The sequence below is a fragment of the Hyperolius riggenbachi genome, chromosome 9 (assembly GCF_040937935.1).
Source record: "Hyperolius riggenbachi isolate aHypRig1 chromosome 9, aHypRig1.pri, whole genome shotgun sequence".
NCBI lineage: Eukaryota > Metazoa > Chordata > Amphibia > Anura > Hyperoliidae > Hyperolius > Hyperolius riggenbachi.
Genome location: NC_090654.1, coordinates 192,765,898 through 192,789,164, shown reverse-complemented (window position 1 = coordinate 192,789,164; position 23,267 = coordinate 192,765,898). Strand labels below are relative to the sequence as shown.

The 23,267-nt window shown below is 46.6% G+C and overlaps 1 protein-coding gene across 1 annotated transcript in view; it reads left to right on the top strand.

Annotated features, from left to right (window-relative positions):
* Nucleotides 1–23,267, top strand: part of SUCLG2 (succinate-CoA ligase GDP-forming subunit beta) — a 317,157-nt gene that overhangs the window by 95,673 nt on the left and 198,217 nt on the right. The window contains exon 7 of the mRNA XM_068253828.1: nucleotides 19,286–19,382. Coding sequence (XP_068109929.1) covers nucleotides 19,286–19,382 — 97 coding nt within the window. The remainder of the gene's footprint in view (nucleotides 1–19,285; nucleotides 19,383–23,267) is intronic.

Sequence of the window (23,267 nt, the reverse complement as noted above, 5' to 3'; positions counted from 1 at the left end):
TGCGTCTGCTATTCATTTTTTTTCTTTATTTTTATGTTTCCACTTTGGGAATATGAATACTGAAATACAAATTTTCATTGTTCATAAACAGCCAAGTAGCAGTATACTGACACTGTGTATTGTTCATCTAATGGCTGATTTAATATATCTCCAATATAGCGGCTTTATTACTGAGCCGTGTAAAGAAAGTTTATTTTTATCATGTCAGTAATGGCTGTCATTTTTTGGTTTGATATTACAGGGATAGTTAGGCTTCGGCTTATTACTGGCTTGCTGATGCATTGGAAGCTATTGAAAGCTTGCTATATTGGAAAATGACTTCTTTATACAATTTTTCTCAGTTTGTCCTCTGTGACACTGAAACTGTTGCAGCTGTCAGGAGAGGATAGGAAGCTTTATACTGTAGGTGCCATGCAACCACACCTCAGCTGAGAAATAAAACAATATGCCTTTTATAGATCTCAAATATATAGGAGCTCCAAACAGCTCTGTTCTGACAGGACATGTAGCAAACCCCTAACATGGTTGTCATATATATACCACATAGCGAAGGATCAAGGAAAGAAAAGGACATATGTACTAATCTCCATCTTATCCTTTACATATCTTTGTAAATCACTAAACTTGAGTCCTCTTTTCCACAAGCAGCTAAAGGCGGTAAACTAACCGTCTGTCAGCTGCTCCTTTCCACCTGCCAGGTGCTTGCTAATGCTGGGCACAGGCGGCCCTACTTGTAGTTGCGTTATCCGTAACCAGAGAACCCCCCAGGATAGGTAGCAAAGGGCCCTCCAATGTAGGTAGCCAGACAACCCCCCCTTCCTGTGTTGGTAGACAGAGAGCTCCCCCCAGTAAGTAGCCAGAGAGCTTACCTAGTATAGGTGACCAACGAGGCCCCACTAGTATATGTAGCCAGAGAACCCCCCAGAATAGGTAACCAGAGAGCCCCCCCGTAGGTAGCCAGAGAGCAGCCAGTTGATTTGTGGTGAGCGAGAGGGCCCGCTCTCCATGCAGTAGAGGGGTGATGTAACTCGCCTCTTCCAGATTCTACAGCATGGAAATAATTTGGGTTTATAGGTGGAGCTTCCTGGCAAATTGGGGGCAGGTCTTAGTAGCGGTTTCCAGCAATCCTTTCTGAGTAGAATGTTGTAGCGCCCTAAACAACCGATCAGGTCACTCAGGGCAAAGGTCGGCACGGATTTCACATACCAACATTGATCAGCTGGCCTTTCAGATCTCCTAGTCCCAACAACAGACCCAGAGGAGGAGACCATTCCAGCAGGAAGAAGCATCTGCCCAGGAATAATATAATCAAGCTACTACCACTGCACAAATTGCATATAGTACTTAATTACATAAACCACTGACATACTAAAGATTGTGTTCTTATTTCACGAAAATACAACCAAGACAATTTTGTCAAGAGGGAAAAGAGAAGCAGCAGACATTTGAGAGGAATACTAAGGATTACTAATGAGCAATTTTTAGTGCACTAAAGCGTAGTAAATTGAAGATGTAAGGCCCCCTTCTCTAGCTGAGGCCATGGCCAATAGTATAAAAAATAACTTTCCCAATCCATCTTTGCAAAAATAAATAGCAAAAAGTTTATGGCTAGACATAGGTATGGCAGAATCTCCCCAGTGGGAGCACCGGCAGCACTTTAATCCTAAAACAAATTCCCACATTTCCCAAAATTAAAATGTAAATATTTCTAAGGCCTAGATACAGAGATCTACTTATAAGGAGAAAATGGCATACCTCTCCTCTATGTTGCTTTGCTAGTCTTTTCTACCCCAAAGTCATGGTGAAAGCAATAAAGATTTTCTGACAGGTCTTCCAAGATGGCTGCTGGCTGTGTCCCACCCCTTATGGTAAGACTAAGGGTGGTAAGTTGAGTGGTCTTGATTTACAGCCCATTATCTTCTTACCTTTCCCATGCCCCTAAGCAGGGCCGGATTACCGACCAGGCAACAAAAGCAGTCGCTTGGGGCCCCATTCAGAGTCAAAGGGGGTCCATCAGCACATAAACCAGCCGTCGCCTGTCAGCGGTGGCTGGATGGTATAATGGTTAAAGGGACTCTGAGCAGTGCAGTAACTATGGAAAGATGCATATCATTTGAAAGCTCTCTTTCCAATGATATATAAACTGCTACCCTACGCCTTTTAGTTTTTGCTATTTCACTGCAATTTCGATCGCGAAAATAGCGAAAACTAAAAGGCATAGGGTGGCAGTTTATCTATCATTGGAAAGAGGAAAAAGAGAGCTTCAAAATGATATGCATCTTTCCATATCCATAAACCAGCCCTCGCCATCCTGTCAGCGGTGGCTGGATGGTATAATGGTTAAAGGGACTCTGAGCAGTGCAGTAACTATGGAAAGATGCATATCATTTTAAAGCTCTCTTTCTCCTCTTTAAACTGCCACCCTACGCCTTTTAGTTTTCACTATTTTCGCAATCAAAATCGCGGCCATGGCAATTTCGATCGCGAAAATATCGAAAACTAAAAGGCGTAGGGTGGCAGTTTATCTATCATTGGAAAGAGGAGAAAGAGAGCTTCAAAATGATATGCATTTTTCCATAGTTACATTGTATTACACAGGACGACTTTTCTCCAAAGTCGGCAGCTCAATTCAGCACAATGCAATGAAATATAAGGAACCCAGGGGGATATAATTACAAACCTCATGCTGGTAGGTGTGAGGATGTAATTAATTACTTCTACAGTGCAGCCGCTCGTTCTGAACTTCCTGATTCTCAGATCAGACAGGAAGTAGGAAGTAGTAATAGTAGTAGTAACAGAGCGGCAGCACTCTAGAGGAGACAGATGGGCTCCGGATGACTGGACCTCTATTGCTTGGATCGCAATAGATGAATGTGAGTCATCTGGTGCTGTCATTCTCCCCTGCTACGGCTGCCTTCTCTGCTGGACTATTGTATTCACTGGGGTGGAGGCTGCATGGTGGCTGTCTAGTTTGGGAGGAAATCGGTTGTTCGGTGGTGGGGGTGGTTATGTAATTCTGTCTGGGGAACGGCTTCCGGTTTGGCAGTGTCCAGAGCTTTCTGCTATTGCCAGGCTGGAGATGCAGGGGGAAAGTGCTGCTGCTGTGATATCTGGCGCCCTCTTCACAGGGGTGCCCCAGACCCTGAGTGCAAATGTCCCAGCCATTCATCTCTCACTCTGCATTTTGCCGCTGCTATTCCCTGCATTGTGCACCCACAGAGGAAAGCGGGCTGTTGCCCATAGCAACCAGTAGCTCGGCTGCCCCGGTGTGTGCGGCATGTTGCTGTGCAGCTGCATCTTCTGATTCTATTATGACAAAATTAGTTACTTTGCTTAGGGCCCCATTTAGCCTTAATCCGGCTCTGCCCATAAGAAGTGTTGCAGGCTGACACTAAAGATGCCTTCAAGGGCTGGAACTCCACTGCACACCACTGTAGCTTTTGAAGGGTTTTGAACTAAAGACTGTACGCATCATGATACTATATAGTATGCGACATTCACCCAAATCTGCCAACATTCATTGTATCCCAAATATGAAATGGATCTGGAAAGATGTTGTTTTTACCATCTTGCACCACTTAATTTCAGTAAGATTTCAGCAGAATTTTTTGGGGAAAACCAATCAAAACACAACCTTGGCTAGCATTATACTGATTGATACTAAGCAGAGCTATGTAGAGGTCTATAGCCCATTTGGTTTATTGAATGCTAGGTTTTAACTGATTTTTGTTTGAAGTTTTTATTGCATTGATGGATGAAAAACTTCACATAATGTATCCCAAGCCTTTTTGAAGATGTGAAAATAAGATTTTTTTTTTTTTTCACTACACAATACATTTTGACTTACCCCGAGATACACTTTAACCACTTAATGACAACTGGACGTATATATTTTGTCCAGTGTAGTAACATAAAAAGTCCTATTCAAACTTATGATCAAACTTGGGAAAGTTTTAGCAAAACTACAAGAGACATACTGTATGTCAGGGGTCTCAAACTCAATTTACCTTGGGGCCGCAGGAGGCAAAGTCAGGATGAGGCTGGGCCGCATAAGGGATTTCACAAATAAAGTCCTCAAATGTCATTATTAACAGTTTTAATTACTTCTTCTGAACATGAAGTGTCCTACCTTATATTTCGCTTCAGTGCTCCCATTACAAGTAATCCGCCGTGTCCCCGCCGCAAAACGAGGGCTTCAGAGCCCCCAAATCGCCCGGGGGGTAATCTGCCGGCATTTCCTGGAAGGGGCAGAGCTTTCAGCTTCAGCTCCGCCCCTCCTGATGTCAATCGCAGAGGATCGCCACCTCTACCCGCCCCTCTCACTCTTCCTTCACAGAGAGGGGTGGGGAGAGGCGGCGATCCGTGCGGCTGTTGACATCAGGAGGGGCAGAGCTACAGCTGGAAGCTCTGCCCCTCCGCGCAGTCGTGGATGTTTTCCCGGGGGATTTGGGGGCTCTGCGTTTAGCGGTGGGGATAAGGCAGATTGCTTGGGAGCACTGAAGCGAACTATAAGGTAAAATAGTTTGCTTCCGTGTCGCTTTTGCCGGCGCGGGCCACAAAATATTGTACCGAGGGCCGCGAGTTTAAGACCCCTGCTGTATGTGGTAACATTTCAACTGTGATAAGCAGTAGAATAGTGTTTCGAGAGTTTTAGGGTTGAGGCCCATGTCTTGTGTATTCTTTTTAGTCACAAACTGAATCAAAAGTAATTACATTTTCACATATTCTGTACCAAAATAAAAGTTTTGTAAATGTAAGTTTTGTAAAATGAAAACAAAGTGAGACTATAAAAGAAAAAACATATTATTACTTAGGAACTTGGCTTTTTAAATATTTATGCCATGAGGGTATAGAACTATTATTTTTGCAAATAAGGTCTTGTAATTATCGATCGAGTACAATGAGAAAGAAAAAAGACCTTTATTTCCAAATACAATATTGTCACCATACATTGTACTAGGTACATAATCTAAATGTTGTAATAACCAGACTGGATAAGCAAATACATTTGTGGGTTTAACTTAAAGTTAGCACTGTTTATTGCAAAGCTATAATGGATGTAAATGGAGAAATAGTATGTTTTTTCTATTTTTTTCCCTTTAACATACATAGAAAATAAGGTAATTACTAGACAAAATTATCGCACACTAAAATCCTAATTTGTCCTGAAAAACCAATTTAACCGGTTCAGCACCGCAGTCCGAAAATCTCATGCATCCGAGCAACGTTCACCTCCCATTCATTCGCCTATAACTTTATTGCTACTCATCACAATGAATTGATCTATATCTTGTTTTTTCCGCCACTAATTAGGCTTTCTTTGGGTGCTACATTTTGCTAAGAATTATTTTTTTCTAAATCTATTTTAACAGGAAGATTAAGAAAGAAATGAAAAAAAATCATTATTTCTCAGTTTTTGGCCATTATAGTTTGAAATTAATATACGCTAGCGTAATTAAAACTCATGTATTTTATTTGCCCATCTGTCCCGCTTATTACACCATTTAAACGATGTCCCTATCACAATTTATGGTGCCGATATTTCATTTAGAAATAAAGGTGCATTTTTTCAATTTGCGTCCATCACTATTTATAAGCTTATAATTTTAAATAATATAATAACATATTCTCTTGACATGCATATTTAAAAAGTTCAGACCCTTGGGTAACTATTTATGTTGTTTTTTTTTTTTTTTTAATTGTATTTTTTATTTTTATTTTTAATAAAAAAAGTGTATGTGGGTAATTTTTGGTGTGGGAGGGAAACTGTTAATTTTAAATGTAAAATATATATTTTTTTTAATTAAAAATGAATTGTGGTGCAGTTTACTATTCGGCCACAAGATGGCCACAGTGAAAAAAGTCCTAGATGCGAACGATTTCGCATCTAGGAACTTAAAAGTAGGGGAAATGTTTCCTGGGGGCAGAAATACCACGCTCTCTGGAGAGAAAGCGTCGGTATTTCTGCGGGGAAGATAGATCGGTGAATGGGAATTATATTCCCATTCACTGATCGGGGGGCTAGCGGCGGGCAGCGGGAGCGCGCGCGGGGGCGCGCCCGATCGCGCGCACGAGGCGGCGGCAGCAGCAGTGCCTATCTGGACGAGGAAGCTCGTCCAGATAGGCCGAACTGGATATAGATCATTTACAGTGCTGCCCATAATTATTCATACCTCTGGCAAATTTTGACTTAAAGTTACTTTTATTCAACCAGTAAGTAATTTTTTGACGGGAAATGACATAGGTGTCTCCCAAAAGATAATAAGATGACGTACAAGAGAAATTATTGTGGGAAAAAAACATTTCTTAGCTTTCATTTACATTTGAGCAAAATGTATCCAGTCCAAAATGATTCATACAATTCTTGATAATCAATAGAAAAGCCTTTTATTAGCTATTACAGCAATCAAATGCTTCCTCTAATTGCAGACCAGCTTTTTGCATGTCTCCACATTAATATTGTTGTCTGCTAACCATTTCTTCACCACTTTTGGTGTGTTTTGGGTCATAGTCATGCTGAAATGTCCATTGGTGGCCAAGGCAAAGTTTCTCTGCAGACTACCTGATGATGTTAAGAATCCTCATGTATTACTCTTTTTTTTCACGGTGCCATTTACTGTGATTAGGTTTCCTGGCTCAAAAAACAACCCCGAAGTAGAGGCCTGCGCGGGTCTAATTTTTCATACCCGACCCGCAGATTTGCTATCCACACCCGACCCGCAACCCGCTTTCAGCTGAATTTGATACCCGACCCGCACCCGCAGACCCGCGTTTTCCATTTTCTTCTACAGTACACATTTAAAGCAATATTGGGGAGCTATAAAGTAAATAAAACCTTTTTTTATACACAAACCAAAACAAAACCAAAGAAGTGTTTTAAATATTTTTTCTTTTTTACTCTTATCTAAATCGATTAAAAACCTAGAAGTAACAGTCCTGCTCAAACAACAAATAGCAGAGCAAAGCACCCATATCCCTGTCCCTGTATGCTGTAGGCTGCCCCCATCTACACTACATCTAGTGGAAGTGTCCTGTCCTCCTGGCCACTGCAATGCACACTGGGAGATGTAGTACATTAATGTAATCACAGGAGATGTAGGCACATTAATGTAATACATCTCCATGCATGCATTGTGGTGGCCAGGGTGACCCTTTCACCACTGCAGGTATGAGTTGCAAGGCATAGACGCTGCGTCCAGGCTAATATAAATAATTTTCAGATTTAAGAGTGCATATACACACAATCTTGATCCTCCATGTAGTATGAGGGCCAATCAAAATTGGCCAATAAAAATTGTGTGTGTGTGTATGCACCCAAAGTGCAATTACTTCTGTTAGAACCTTTATTTGTTAATGATGAGCTACGGCTGAATGAAGGTGCTTGGCAGATCTTCCTGTGCAAAAATGTGTAGGCTTGAGAAGAATATTGTTATGTGCCAAAATTATTTTGTCTTGTAACAATGTGGATACGAGTGTACGATTGCTTTGCGTCGTGCGGCTGTAACGACTATGAGCAAATTGAGTAAGTAATCTCTCATACTACATGGGAGATGTAAAATTGAAAGATAATTGGCCAATCCAAATTGAATGTGTATATACAGCCTACATTATCTTTTCTTTATTACAGTAGCTCAACAGTAAAATAAATGGTAATTCATTAAGAAAATCAGGATTGCATAAAAGTACAACAAGGCTTTTAAGCAGGGAGAACAAATATACTGTATATGCACGCCTACTCAGGACTTTTTTATTTTTATTTATTGTATTTATAAAGCGCCAACATATTACGCAGCGCTGGCTTACCAATCAGAATCAAAGTTAACTGGAGCAAATTTATCAAAACCAAAAGAAAATAAAAAAACAGCACACACATCAAATGTCCCTCCATTTTGCATGCACTTGTGTTTAATAAATCTGCCCCATTGTCTTGCATCTGTATGATAATAAAATCTTGTATTTAATTATTCTTGTCATATGCAGCAAACGCATACCTGTGTGTGCTAGATGGCTGTGGATGCAGCTACACTGTGTCAGCAGATCTTGTCACATGTGGCATGTGCTTCTCTGCCTGCCATGTGCTGCCCTGCCTCCTCTCTCCAGCTTTAGAGAACATGCCAGAACATTATCTAGCTCTTGTCCTTTCAAATATCCCCAGTCTCTAACAGACAGAGCTTTCCTATGACACCTTTTCCTCTAACAGAGCATGCCCCAGTGATTTCTGGCCATCTATAAAAAACACATCTTTAATCTCACACTGGCATGTTCCCAGTTATATGCACTAGTATGGGGGGAGGGGAGGTGTCAGCTTGAGAGGAGGAAGGAGTCTGCTGGAATTAAAGATGAGAAGCAGTAAACAAGCCAGCAAGAAAGTATTCTAGTGCCAGCATTCATCACAGATTTTCAGAAGGCAAAAGTTACAGAATTATCTTATGCTTGTTTTGACTACCCACAACCCGCAGAACCGCTACCCGCACCCGCAACTCTCTACTCGCACCCGCAGTACCCGCAATTCGGGTACCCACACCCGACCCGCATTGCGGGTAACCCGCGGGTACCTGACCTGCTGCAGTCCTCTACCCCAAAGCATTAGGTTTCTACTACCATGTTTGACAGTTGGCATGGTGTTCTTTGGGTTGAAGGCTCCTCCTTTTTTACGCCAAATGAAGGAAACCTCATTGTGACCAAACAATTAATTTTTTTTTTTTTCACAGAAGACCAGAAGTCCTCTTCTTTGTCCAGATGAGCATTTGCAAATCCCAAGCGAGCTTTTGTTTGCCTTATCTGGAGAAGTGGTGTCCTCCTTGGTCTGCATCAGTGAAACCCAGCGGTGTGCAGTGTCCGTTGGATTTTCTGCCTTGAGACATTGCCACCAGCAGATCCCAGATTCACCAGGATGGCCTTGGTGGTGATCCTTGGATTCTTTATCACCTCTCTTACTATCCTCCTGGCCAGCACAGGTGTCATTTTTGGCTTCCAACCACGTCCTCTGAGATTTTCCAGAGTGCAGACCAGCTTGTATTTTTTAATAATACTTAGCACTGTAGCCACTGGAACGTGAAAACATTTAGAAATGTCCTTGTAGCCCTTTCCTGACTTGTGAGCAGCCACAATGCGCTGCCGCAGATCCTCACTGAGTTACTGAGCTCCTTTGTCTTAGCCGTGACTGTCCACAAACCAACTGCGGAGAGCTGCTGTTTTTCACCTGCTGAGTTGATTAAAACAGCTGTTCCCAATTAATCAGGGAAATTAGGATGCTTTAGAACAGCTTGGACTACATGGAATAGTATAGAACTTTGGATTTTCCCACAGACTGTGACAGTTTGTGAAGGGTATGAATAATTTTGAACTGGACGCTTTTGCTCAAATTTAAATAAAAACTGAGAAATGTGTTTTGTTTTTTTTCACAATAATGCCTTTTGTATATTGTTTTATTTTCTTTTGGGAGACACCTATGTCATTTCCCATCAAAAATTACTTGCTGGTTGAATAAAAGTAACTTTAATGCTGGGGATACATGGTGCGTTTATGCGTCGGAATCGAGCCGCTGGCTCGATGCCAGCGTGTCCCCGCTCGTCCGCGTGGATCGATTTCCGCTCTCGTCCCTGCGGGTGCTTCTTATCTGCCGCTCGTTTTTTTTCTATTGTCCGCCTGCGGGGATCAAGTGCAGAATCGATCCACCATGGAAATAGGACACGTCAGATATTATCAATCGAGCCATCAGCGACTCGATTGATAAGGAAGAAGCTGCCGTGTATTACCAGCATAAGTCAAAATTTGCCAGGGGTATGAATAATTATGGGTAGCACTGTAGGTGTGATAATTAGTACCGTATTTTTCGGAATATAAGACGCTCTGGACTATAAGACGCACCTAGGTTTAGAGGGCAAAAAGCAGAAAAAAAAAATATTAAACCTGGTGCATCTATAGTCCAAGGGTGTCTTGTAGATGTTCTCCCCCCCCCCAATTATTTTGTCCCCTTGGGCATCCTTCTCCTGTCCCCCTTGCTGTGCACCTCCTGCCCCCCCTTGTGGCCTCCTCTTGCCCCCCCCCCCCCTTGTGGCCTCCTCCTTTCACCATTGTGTCCTCCTTCTGTGCCCCCTTCTGGCCTACCCCTGCCCCCCTTGGTGTCCACCTCCTGTTTACCCTTGTGGCCTCCTCAAGTCCCCCTTGTATACTCCTCTGTTTGCCCTCCTGCCCCCCCCCCCCCCATTGTGGCCCCATCCTGCCCCCTTTGTGGCTTCCCCCTGTTGCCATTGTGTCTGCCTCTTGTGGCCCCTTGTGTCCTGTCCGTGTCCCTTTTATGGCCTACCCCATCCCCCTTGGTGTTCCCCTCCAGTCTCCCCTTGTGGCCTCCTCAAGTCCCCTTTTGTGGCTTTCCCCGGGCACAGTTGTTATCACTTACCTGACCTGATGCCCGCGGTGATCAGCAGCTGTTCCGGTATCCTTTGTGTCCCTGGCGTCCGCTCCCTCCGCAAAGTAATTACCGGTAAGTGGTGGCAGCAGCTGCGGGCATCCCTCACCTCATCCTCGGAGCCCGCGAGATCAGCCGCACGTCTCTCTCTCTCTCTTTCCCTCAAGTGCCGGTCGCGTCATTGGTCGCATCTGTAATGACGCGACCAGGAAGTACCGGCACTTGAGGGAAAGAGAGAGAGAGACGTGCGGCTGATCTCGCGGGCTCCGAGGATGAGGTGAGGGATGCCCGCAGCTGCTGCCACCGCTTACCGGTAATTACTTCGCAGGGGGAGCGGATGCCAGGGACACAAAGGATACCGGAACAGCTGCTGATCACCGCGGGTTCCAAGGTTGAGGTGAAGTATGTTCACTACTGCTACCGTCACTGCCGCCTACTTTGCGGGGAAAGTGTGGACCACACACGCAGCAGTCACACTGGCTGCCCGCAGTGCCCGATGCTGATCGCATCATGCACCTCTGCAAGCTGACAGGCTGCCAATGCTGCTGCCGCCGAGATCGACCAGGTGACATTTTTGGGCAATTTTTTTTATCCTTTGGAATATAAGACGCACTGACTTTTCCCCCCCTCTTTTGGGGGAGAAAAAGTGCGTCTTATATTCCGAAAAATACGGTAATTAAGTTAGAGGAACTCCAGTGAAAATAATGTAATAAAAAAGTGCTTCATTTTTACAATAATTATGTATAAATGATTTAGTCAGTGTTTGCCCATTGTATAATCTTTTAAATCCCTGATTTACATTCTGACATTTATTACATGGTGACATTTTTACTGTTGGCAGGTGATATAGCTGCTGCATGCTTTTTTAGCAGTTGGAAACAGCTGTAAACTGCTATTTCCCACAACGTAACAAGGTTCACAGACAGGAAACTGCCAGGGGTACCACGATCCCCAGAGTTTCTTGTGGGAGGGGTTTCACCACCATATCAGTCATACAGAGCCCCCTGATGCTCTGTTTGTGAAATGGAAAAGATTTCTCATGTAAAATGGGGTATCAGCTACTGATTGGGATAAAGTTCAATTCTTGGCCGGAGTTTCTCTTTAACCTCCCTAGCGTTCTGGACGAGCTAGGCTCGTCCAAAGACGCCGGAGGTCACCCCTCAGGCCCCGCTGGGCCAATTTGAATAATTTTATTTTAAAACACGCAGCAAGCACTTTGCTTGCTGCATGCCTCACCCGATCGCCTCCACGGCTACCCGCCGCAATGCAGGGCCCCCCAGGCGAGACCCTGTGCGCTGCCTGGCCAATCAGTGCCAGGCAGCGCTGAGGGGTGGATCGGGTCCCTCTGTGACGTCACGACGTGCGTCGTCATGGCGACGGGGGAAGCCCTCCTGGAAATCCCGTTCTGAACGGGATTTCCGGACGGGTGATTGCGCCGGCGGGGATCGAGGGGTGGGAGGGACGCCGCAGGGAGGGGGGACTCATGTAGATAGCGCTAGGCTAGCTACATTATAAATTAAAAAAAAAATGTGCAAAATACGTTCTCAGAATCAGAACGCCAGGCAGGTTAATGACAATTGAATGGGAGCAGCACTGATAGGTGAAAATTGCTCTGGTCCTAAAGCGGTTAGGCCCCGTTCACACTTGCGGTTTTGCAAAAACCGCACCGGATGTCCGGACCGCACCGGAGCCGGATCGGACCTGACCCGTACGGTTCCAGTCCGGATCCGGTCCGGTTGCATACGGTTTCCATGCGGTATGAACACGGTTGCGGTCCGGATCCGGATTCTTAAAGAGATAACAACCTGTATAAATACCTGGGGTTCTGGGAGGTCAGCAGAAGTTCTGGGGTCATTGTTGGAGACAGCTGGACGTGTGGAGACCATCCTTGGATACAGAGACAGCAGTTGGGACCATGGATCCAGTCATTTTTTACGCTTATTACCTGGGAATTCTCTCCTTCCTGTTGTTTACCTACTACTATGTGGGGAGAAGGCGTGCTCCTCGCAGGAGATGGTGGGTGCACCCTCTACTAGCCAGGAGGCAGAGGAAGGGAGAGTTCCAGGCCCTCTACTGGGACCTCAGACGACACCCACAGAAGTTCTACAGCTACACTCGGATGTCTATTCTCCTGTAAGTATCTAGGCCTAAATACACCAACCCCCACCATCCCTAAACACCCCACCCTCACCCCCACAACACCTCATCCCTGTATACCTAGCTAAACACACCACCCTGACCCCCACACCTCTGTATACCTAGCTATACACTACACCCCCACCCTCCACAACACTCCCAAACCTCTGTAAACACACCTCCCCCATCCTCCACCCAACACCTTGTCCCACAACATACTTTACAGCTTCTTCCTTTCCATCTCCTGACAGGTTTGATACCCTTTTGGAGATGGTGAAGGATGACCTTAGGAAGAAGGATACCACGTTCAGGAGAGCAGTCACACCACAAGAACAACTACTCATCACACTGAGGTATGTAAAAACAAATTTTTTTATTGCAAAAACAACCACTTTCCAACATGGAAACATTCTTCCAACATGGAAGACAAAAAATAACATATCTATGGTATAGCCCGGTCAGTTTTAAGGAACACCAACCACCAACTTTGTGCTGGAAGAGTTGCAGGGCATAGCTGCCCAAGTGTCTTTCGGGGACACCAGTCCCTAATATTGAAGTGCTTCAAAAAACTAACCACTGGCACAGGACCCTCTGAGCCATGGATGAAGGACACAGGTCAGTGAAAAGGCTAGGCCTCTCACCGACCAGTGTAGGTGTCCTTCATCCATGGTTTCAAGGGTCTTGTGCAAGTGATTAGGAACAAGAACAAAGTGAGGAGCAAGAGGAACCGATGGCAGAGGAGCAGGACTACAGGTAGTGTCTTTCGGGGACACCAGGCCCTAAATTTTTAGTGCTTCTAAAACCTAACCACTGGCACAGGACCCTCTGAGCCATGGATGAAGGACACAGGTCAGTGAAAAGGCTAGGCCTCTCACCGACCAGTCAAGGTGTCCTTCATCCATGGTTCAAAGGGTCTTGTGCAAGTGGTTAGGAACAAGAACAAAGTGAGGAGCAAGAGGAACCGATGGCAGAGGTGCATGACTACAGGTGCAGTGCAACAGGCACAAGGTTGTGACCCAGGTAGTGTCTTTCGGGGACACCAGGCCCTAAAATTGAAGTGCTTTAAAAACCTAACCACTGGCACATGACCCTCTGAGCTATGGATGAAGGACACAGGTCAGTGAAAAGGCTAGGCCTCTCACCGACCAGTGTAGGTGTCCTTCATCCATGGTTTCAAGGGTCTTGTGCAAGTGATTAGGAACAAGAACAAAGTGAGGAGCAAGAGGAACCGATGGCAGAGGAGTAGGACTACAGGTAGTGTCTTTCGGGGACACCAGGCCCTAAATTTTTAGTGCTTCTAAAACCTAACCACTGGCACAGGACCCTCTGAGCCATGGATGAAGGACACAGGTCAGTGAAAAGGCTAGGCCTCTCACCGACCAGTCAAGGTGTCCTTCATCCATGGTTCAAAGGGTCTTGTGCAAGTGGTTAGGAACAAGAACAAAGTGAGGAGCAAGAGGAACCGATGGCAGAGGTGCATGACTACAGGTGCAGTGCAACAGGCACAAGGTTGTGACCCAGGTAGTGTCTTTCGGGGACACCAGGCCCTAAAATTGAAGTGCTTTAAAAACCTAACCACTGGCACATGACCCTCTGAGCCATGGATGAAGGACACAGGTCAGTTAAAAGGCTAGGCCTCTCACCGACCAGTGAAGGTGTCCTTCACCCGTGGCTCCAAGGGTCTTGTGCAAGTGATTAGGAACAACAAAGTAAGGAACAAGAGGAATCAAAGGCACAGGTGCAGGACTACAGGTGCAGTGCAACAGGCACAAGGTTGTGACCCAGGTAGTGTCTTTCAGGGACACCAGGCCCTAAAGTTCAAGTCCAGCAAAAACAAAAGTTCCCTGACATGGTCATCTGAACACCTCTGAACCTTGGTTGAAGGAGATGGGGCAGGGAAAAGGTTGGGCTAAAAAGCCCTGGGATGGTATCCTTCCTCCGAGGATCGGAGGTATTCAGAGGAGCATGTCCAGGAACAATTTGACTTTTTTTTTCAAATTGGATCGGCACCACTACTAGAAAAGGTGGGAGTTGCTGCCTGGAAATCTGGACTCTCTTGGGTGCTGGTCGTGGATGAGCTGGACCCTGACAGCGGTGGCCCATATTGACTGCCTCTGTAGCCGGTGTACATCTGTGATGATTGCCAGGTGGGCACCGCTGTTGGTTGTGGGGGTCTAAAAATTGGTGGTTGCAATAATGGCGTGTCCATGTGTTGTTTGATCACCTCCAGCAAAGTGGAATGGCACGCCATCATGTTTTGGGAAGGCACCTTTTCCAAATATGGTATTAGAGACATCACAGTGTGAAAACACGGGTGTGCCTGCAATTTCAGTAGTTCCTTGCTTTGTTGATGCATTTGCTGCATCATGTTCTGCAGCTGGCCCACCGACTGATGATGCTGCGCACGCAGTTGGTCGATTTCTCCTCTGTGCATCTCATGCATCATTTTAAGCTCGTCCCTGTAGTGCCCATGTACAGCGTCGAGCTCACATTGCAGTGAAGTGATGTGGGACTTGTACTGCTCCATGATATGGCCCCTGTCCTCATCTTGCAACTGCCGGGTTATGAGAGTTTGGTGGCTCTGAAGAATCCCGAGAAGTCCGGAGACAGCCCCGGACATCTCGGACTCTGTCTCTCTCCTTGTTGGGGGGAGGGTACCTCGACGCCTCACTGGTGGGGTGGTCCTCACTGGTGGTGTGGCAGCATCTTCCCGTCGTCTGGCCTGTGTCGGGGTTGCCCTGCGCGCTGGTTGTGCTGAGTCTCTCGGTGCTCCTCACTTTGTTCTTGTTCCCCTGGATCTTCCATAGCGGTCGATTGTGGAGGTGCAGCTTCTTCCACACTCGGTCCTGCAACCTCAACATCCAAGCTCTCTTCTACCAAGTCATCATCAAAGGAGAGAGCTGGGATAGCTAAGGACTCCCTCCTCCTACTCCTCTCCTCGGGGCAATAGGTTACATCGGCGACGTCATCATCCACCAAGCTCTCCTCACTGCTGAACCGTGCCTCCTGGGTCGGTTCCTCTTGCTCCAAATTGTCTTCAGTCCTGTAGATAAAAACAATATTTATTGGTGTGCCAAACAGCATGTGGCGTCAATTCACAGAGCTAGCAAACACTTTATCAACCGTTTCTACCAAACATTTGATAAAGCTTGTGAGAAAAGTTCGCTAGCCATGGGAATTGAGGCCAGTTTATAGCAATACATGGCCGAAGTCATGGTAGTTGTCTGCTAAAATTAGCTCTCAGTTCCTGCCCACAGTAGTGGTACTTACAGTCTAGGTTCCAGGCTTGCATTGATGAAAGACAATTGCTTGGCAAATTGGTAGTCTTTTTGTCGCTTTCCCCCGCCACTGCCACTTCGTTCGGCAAGTTTTTTCTTCCGTAGCCATTTCACGTATGCATCACGTATATTGCGCCACCTTGTCTTGAACCTTTCTCCTGTAACGACATGAAAAATTGATTTCGATTATTTCTCTTGTAGGTACATCGCAACTGGACAAACATATACATCGCTACATGTCACATTTCGTATTGGGAAGAGCACGGTGGCAGGCATCGTCGTGAGGACTTCGAGGATCCTTTGGACGCGACTGAGGGCCAGATACATGCCTGTGCCAGACACCACGAAATGGGAGGAGATCGCCCAGGGCTTCTGGACCGAGTGCAAGTTTCCTAATTGTGTTGGCGCACTGGATGGGAAACACATCCGGCTTCAGAAACCCGTGGGGAGTGGCAGCCATTATTTCAACTATAAAAAATACTTTAGCATTGTTCTAATGGCAGTGGCAGATGCGGACTACAAGTTTGTGTACGTGGACGTGGGGTCGTACGGTAGTTCCAATGACTCTGGAATTTTCCAGCGTACGACCCTTTGCCGGCTGATGGAGGAAGGCAGACTGCGTCTCCCCCGTGACAGACCCTGGCCTGGGACAAGGGCACCGGCCTACCCCTATGTGTTTGTGGGGGACGAGGCCTTCGCCCTGTCCGACCATGTAATGCGTCCGTACCCAGACAGGGGACTTGATGCCAGCCAGCTACACTTCAATGCTCGGTTGAGCCGTGCAAGGAGAATGGTGGAGTGCACATTTGGGATCCTGGTGTCAAAGTGGAGGGTGTTCCACACGCCCATGCTGCTGAAACCGGGCAACGCAGTTGTCGTGGTGAAGGCAGCATGCATCCTCCACAACTTTGTGCGGCAGGAGGAAAGAGAGACTCCGGAACCCCCGAATGTGCTTCCACTAATGCCCCTGCGGAGGTATGCAACCAGGCCAAGGGTAGTGTCACTGCGGAACAGGGACCAACTGAGACTTTATTTTACCACACCACCAGGACGAGGGTGAATGTTTGGTTTTTAATATGTTTTGTTGAAATGTGTTTATTTTGGAGTTTCAAGTTTTTAAGTGATTTTAAATGTCTTAAAATTTTTTACAATAAATTGATGTTTAATAATTGGTCATTGTGTATGTTTTATGTGCACAGGTGGGGTACATCGCAGGTGGGTGGGAGACATCACAGGTGGGTGGGAGACATCACAGGTGGGGTACAGGTGGGTGGGATACATCACAGGTTAGGTACAGGTGGGTGGGATACATCACAGGTGGGGTACAGGTGGGTGGGATACATCACAGGTGGGTGGGATACATCACAGGTGGGGTACAGGTGGGTGGGATACATCACAGGTGGGTGGGATACATCACAGGTGGGTGGGATACATCACAGGTGGGTGGGATACATCACAGGTGGGGTACAGGTGGGTGGGATACATCACAGGTGGGTGGGATACATCACAGGTGGGGTACAGGTGGGTGGGATACATCACAGGTGGGTGGGATACATCACAGGTGGGGTACAGGTGGGTGGGATACATCACAGGTGGGTGGGATACATCACAGGTGGAGTACAGGTGGGTGGGATACATCACAGGTGGGGTACAGGTGGGTGGGATACATCACAGGTGGGTGGGATACATCACAGGTGGGTGGGATACATCACAGGTGGGGTACAGGTGGGTGGGATACATCACAGGTGGGTGGGATACATCACAGGTGGGGTACAGGTGGGTGGGATACATCACAGGTGGGTGGGATACATCACAGGTGGGTGGGATACATCACAGGTGGGTGGGATACATCACAGGTGGGGTACAGGTGGGTGGGATACATTACAGGTGGGTGGGATACATCACAGGTGGGTGGGATACATCACATGTGGGGTACAGGTGGGTGGGATACATCACAGGTGGGTGGGATACATCACAGGTGGGTGGGATACATCACAGGTGGGGTACAGGTGGGTGGGATACATCACAGGTGGGTGGGATACATCACAGGTGGGGTACAGGTGGGTGGGATACATCACAGGTGGGTGGGATACATCACAGGTGGGGTACAGGTGGGTGGGATACATCACAGGTGGGTGGGATACATCACAGGTGGGGTACAGGTGGGTGGGATACATCACAGGTGGGTGGGATACATCACAGGTGGGTGGGATACATCACCGGTGGGGTACAGGTGGGTGGGATACATCACAGGTGGGTGGGATACATCACAGGTGGGGTACAGGTGGGTGGGATACATCACAGGTGGGTGGGATACATCACAGGTGGGGTACAGGTGGTTGGGATACATCACAGGTGGGTGGGATACATCACAGGGTACAGGTGGGTACAGGTGGGTGGGCCACGGGTGGGTGGGCAACACGTGGGTGACACAAATCCATAGCAAAAGTGGAATACATCACAAGCTAACCACAAGCCCCCCCAAAAACTTCTAGTCAACATACCAAAAACTTCTAGTCAACATAACATATGATGTTGCTGTGGTCCGCATCCCCCTTGTCCCACAGGGCTGGTACCTGCTGCACCTGTAGGATGAGGTCTTCTGATGTGTAGGGCCTCACCCCCTCGTTATCAGACATATCGTCAGACATGTTGCTGCCAAAGAGCTCCAGCATGAAGTCACTGCTGCTCCACTCTGTGAACGCTGGTGCCATGTGGTCCCCATCCAAAATGGCCACCATACCATAGAGTCAGCATAGGAAGTGTGGTATAACATCCGTTTTTTATAGCCAGTGTGTTGTGCGCTCTCCGGTTCTCATTGGTTTCTATTGGCCGGATGCAACATTCCGGCTCCGGTCCGGATACGTCAGCCGGACCAGCCGGACCAAAAAATAGCGCATGTTGGAACGGACGCCGGAGTCCGGATCCGGTCCGGACGAAACGGACGCATGTGAACGGTCGCATAGACTTTCATTGCTATGCCGTGCGTCCGTTTCGTCCGGTCCGCATGCGGTCCGGCTCCGGCACGGCTCCGGCACGGCGATTCCGGATAGCAACCGCTAATGTGAACCGGGCCTAAATCTGCCCATTAAAAAACAAAAGTATTTATTTGTGCAACTTGCAAAAAGTACTATGCAGAATTAGTTTATAAGTGATTAGCAAAATATACTTCTCAAAGATATGTTGTGTTTAATTAAGGCTTGCAGGCAATCGGCGATAATATTTTACAGAGCCTTAATCGCTACTGAACTAATATTCAGTTCAGCCATCCTTGCTCCGTATTGATGACTCTTTTATAAGTTTGCATTAGTTCATTTGGTACAATTTATCCTCTGTTTTCCTCTCCTTTAAGTCCTCATTTGTGATTCTTTTTAGAGTGTCATGGAAGGATTTTATATTTCATATATAAGTCTCATCCTTTCCCTGAGCGGTAATTGTGTTTGTGTTTAATGAAACACAGGCGGCCGATCAAATTAAGAAACTTTACGAGCTCTTCTTGAAAGTCGATGCCACTCAGGTTGAAGTAAACCCCTTTGGTGAGACGCCGGAAGGACAAGGTAAGAGAGAGCGACAACTGTGTAATTGTGTTTCCCAAAAATCATCATGACTTCACTCCACGGGGATCTGGGCATTGCAGCAAATTGGATTATTTTGTCATTGCTTTATTATTATTTCAAGTATTTATGTATTGCCACTAGTGTTTTAAGGAATGTACTGTTGCAATTCACATCACTCACTTTTTCTCCAAGGGGCTCACAAGCTGTCCCTGCAATGTTCTGTAATTAATTTAGGGAATAATGGGGTAACTTTTGTGTTCTGGGGATGTTGGAGGAAATTTGCATTTGGTGGACAATCCTCAAATACCAAAAGAACATACAAAGGCTATGCCTATAGTGTCCCTGCATTGAACCCCAGATCCTAGAGCTACAGGGCACAACTGCTAACCACTGTAGCCTCTATGCTGCCAGAATTGCTTCCGCTTTGCATCTCTTAGTTCAGGAAATGAGCTAGTAGCCCAAATCAATATGTTTCAAGACATTATAGAAAGGAGCAAATAGTCCTGTGAAATGTCCCTGAGGTGCCTTGGGTCAGAAGATAAATGACATAGCACAGAACTATTAAGAAATAAATCATGGCATTATGACACAATTGTCAGTATTGCAATAAAAGCATACATACACAAAAGTGCTGGCTTCCTGTATAAATGCCAGTTGCAGCCTGGGTGCACTAAACAGCAGCTAGTGAGCTGTCTAAACTAAAGCACCTCCCCTCCATCCCATCATCACCCACAAGAGATGGTGAGGAGCTCAGAGTGCTTCCAGAGCTTACCCCACCTACCTCCTCCTGTGCTTTCCTGGGAGGGTGGGTATGGTCAGGTGATTTGCTCTGTGCTAAAGAAGAAATAACATGTGGTTTATGGTTGCAAAGGGAATGTATATGGAACAGCTGCATCAAATATGAAAATTGTGAGAGTAATAGCATCGTCCCCTATTTCCTTTACTAAGTGACCGGTCTAGGAGGGTGAGCAAGCTTTTAAAGCTGTGTGCATTGTTTTGCTCCTGGCACTTGATTGGTGCTCACAAGCACTTATTAATTCTTTCATGACTTGTGTACTATGTCTGTAGTAAGTCAGCCCAGAGGATAGTGGGTATGTAGGGGGAAATCTGCCCATCGCTGGGCAGTGTATTGCATAAACCCAGCTCTGTGTTAAGCGCCAATGTCTCTCTGCTCTTTAATGATTTTTTCTTGCTGCTGTCAATATTTTACATTATTTTAGTTAAAATGATAAACTCCGGCATTTACAAAATAACCGGCGAGGCGCAGAAAAGCTTCTGACAGGCGCTCTTGACCTCATGTCTTTTCATACTTCAAAACGTTGCCATGTATGCAGGGAGATGGAATCTAAGCAAATGTAATTCGTCTGGTATTCCACTTTTGTAGTGAACTCTCAATCACCTCTGTGTAATAAAACTAACTTCCTTCTCATTCTTTAGACTTCAGACAAAGTGGCACAAAAGCATTGCTACTTTTTCTGGTAAAAGAAGTGAAGAGCAAAGTAAAAAATAAGGTATAAAGAAAACCTGTTAAGAGCTAGGTCTGAGTTTTATGAGTCATTTTGGATTTGTCTACTGCGAGACCAGGAATGGTACTACATTTTGGCAAGTGATCATGGCTCTCACTATATACTGTAATAAACCTTACCTACTGTAAAAACCTTCACCTGCAGAAACCAACTGCTGACTTTTTGGAGTCATGCTTATTTTTTTGCCTTCAATACAGACCTGGAAAAAGCATGTATCCAGCAAAGTCAAGCAGAGTCAGAATAAGTGATCCACATACTTTCTCTGAGTCAATATCTGGCGCCCTTTGACATTAATATTTTTTCTTAAAGGATAACCTAGACAAAGAAAATAGTTGGGGGGGAAGGGGGCAGGAAGGAAGAGTCCACTTGCCCACGGCTCCCCCCGTCACCTCTTTCACCCTCTGTTCTTTAGTAAGAACCATCAGAGTCTGCTTCCGGGTCAGCAGCAGTGTGCAAACGCTAGGCCCAGTGGCGTGCACCATTGATAGCGCTCCCCTGGCCATGAGCACTCTGCATATGCACACTACGAGTTGTGACGTATAATTGATGCGCACCACTGGGCCTAGTGATTGCGCATTGCTTCTGACCCTGAAGCAGCTTCTGATGGCTCTTACAAGACAACGGAGGGGGGCATAGGTGAACGGGGGAGCCGTGGGCATGAGGACAGCTCCCTATACATTCCCCCCCCCCCCCTTCTAGCAATCTTCTTCGCCTCCGTTATCCTTTAGATTAGCTTCCTCCAGCCCCTGGCAGCCGATGTCTCTCGCCGCAGCTCCGCTTTCATCCGCTGGCCTGGGGTCCTCTCCGGTGTAGATGCCAACGTGCATCTGCTGCGCCTGCACGAGAGCCCCTCTCAGGCGAGCTGACGTCGTCTGGAGTTTTCTGCGCGGACACAGAACTACTGCACCTGCGCAGTACACTCCAGAGGACGTCAGCATGGTTGACAGTGGCGCAGGCGCATTAGGCCCCGTTCAGACTGCAGAACGCGGACCGCAACGCATGCGGACGCACGCCATCCGCGTTCGTATGCGTTGCGTGGCTGATCCCATCACTGAAAAGTGAATGGGACAGCCATGCGTTTTTACAAAAAATGCGTGCAGCATGCGTTCCCGGACCGCACAGGTCCGGAACGCATGCAGTGTGAACATCAGACATTGCACTCTATGCAATGTCTGATGTTGTGCGTGTCGGCCACCTGCACGCGTTTCCAAAACGCGGCTGGAAACGCGTGCAGTGTGAACGGGGCCTTAGAGGATGACCTAGCGAGGTCGTCTTCTACAATGGAGGCGACCCCGGGTCACCAGCTGGGAGCGTAGAGCTGTGGCGCGGGCCCAGAACTGCTGCTAGTGGCTGGAGGAAGTAAGTAGAATTTGCCACAGGTAAGTAGAATTTTGTTTATAATTAACGCGGACCACTCCTTTTAAAGGGAACCTCAAACAAGAAGTATATGAAGGCTGCCATATTAATTTCCTTTTAAATACCACCAGTTGCCTGGCAACCCTGCTGGTCTGTTCGGCAGCAGTGAAGTCTAAATCACAACAGGAACAAGCATACAGCTAACCTTGTCAGATTTGTCAGAAAAACCTGTCTGCTACAGTAAAATGGAGAATCAATTTTAAGCTCTGCCTGCTGACATTCAAGGATCTAAACCAGGGGTCCCCAAACTTTTTCATTCGAGGGCCGGGTCAAGATACTTTAGACAACTGGGGGGCCGGAGTATACATAAAATGTAGAAAACATTACATTGAGCCTAGGTAGTGTAAACTATTACCTGTTCACATGTGCAGCCCTTATGTCTCCCATTTAACCAAATCCGATAGAATGCCCCCCAACACAGCATGTGCAGATAGTATGTCCTGCAACACAGAGGAGAACTCCTCCTCCGGAGGAGCAGCCATTCATGTGGCACCTGAAGAGACCCTCTTTGCTACAGACAGTGAAGCATACCCAGGTGACAACCTGCAGTCCACTTGGACCCATATGGATGGGTGGTGCCAGCACTGCTATTCTATATGTGGGTCGCAGGTATTTAAAGATGCAGTGGACCACATCTATAAGTAATAGATTTTGAGAGTGGGGGGGCAGTGTAAAAGCCTTGGGGGGCCGCATTTGGCCCACGGGCCTTAGTTTGAGGACCACTGCTCTAAACCATATGGGACCCAAATACATAGCGGGTCTATTGGAACTTTATGCCCCTCCACGCACCCTCCGCTCTGCCAACAAGATGAAGCTGATTATTCCCAGGATACACTTAACATTTGGTGCTCGGGCCTTATCCTATGCAGCCCCTACTCTATGGAACTCACTTCCACAATCAGTACGAGAGGCTCCTTCTCTGGACAGCTTGAAAAAAAGGCTA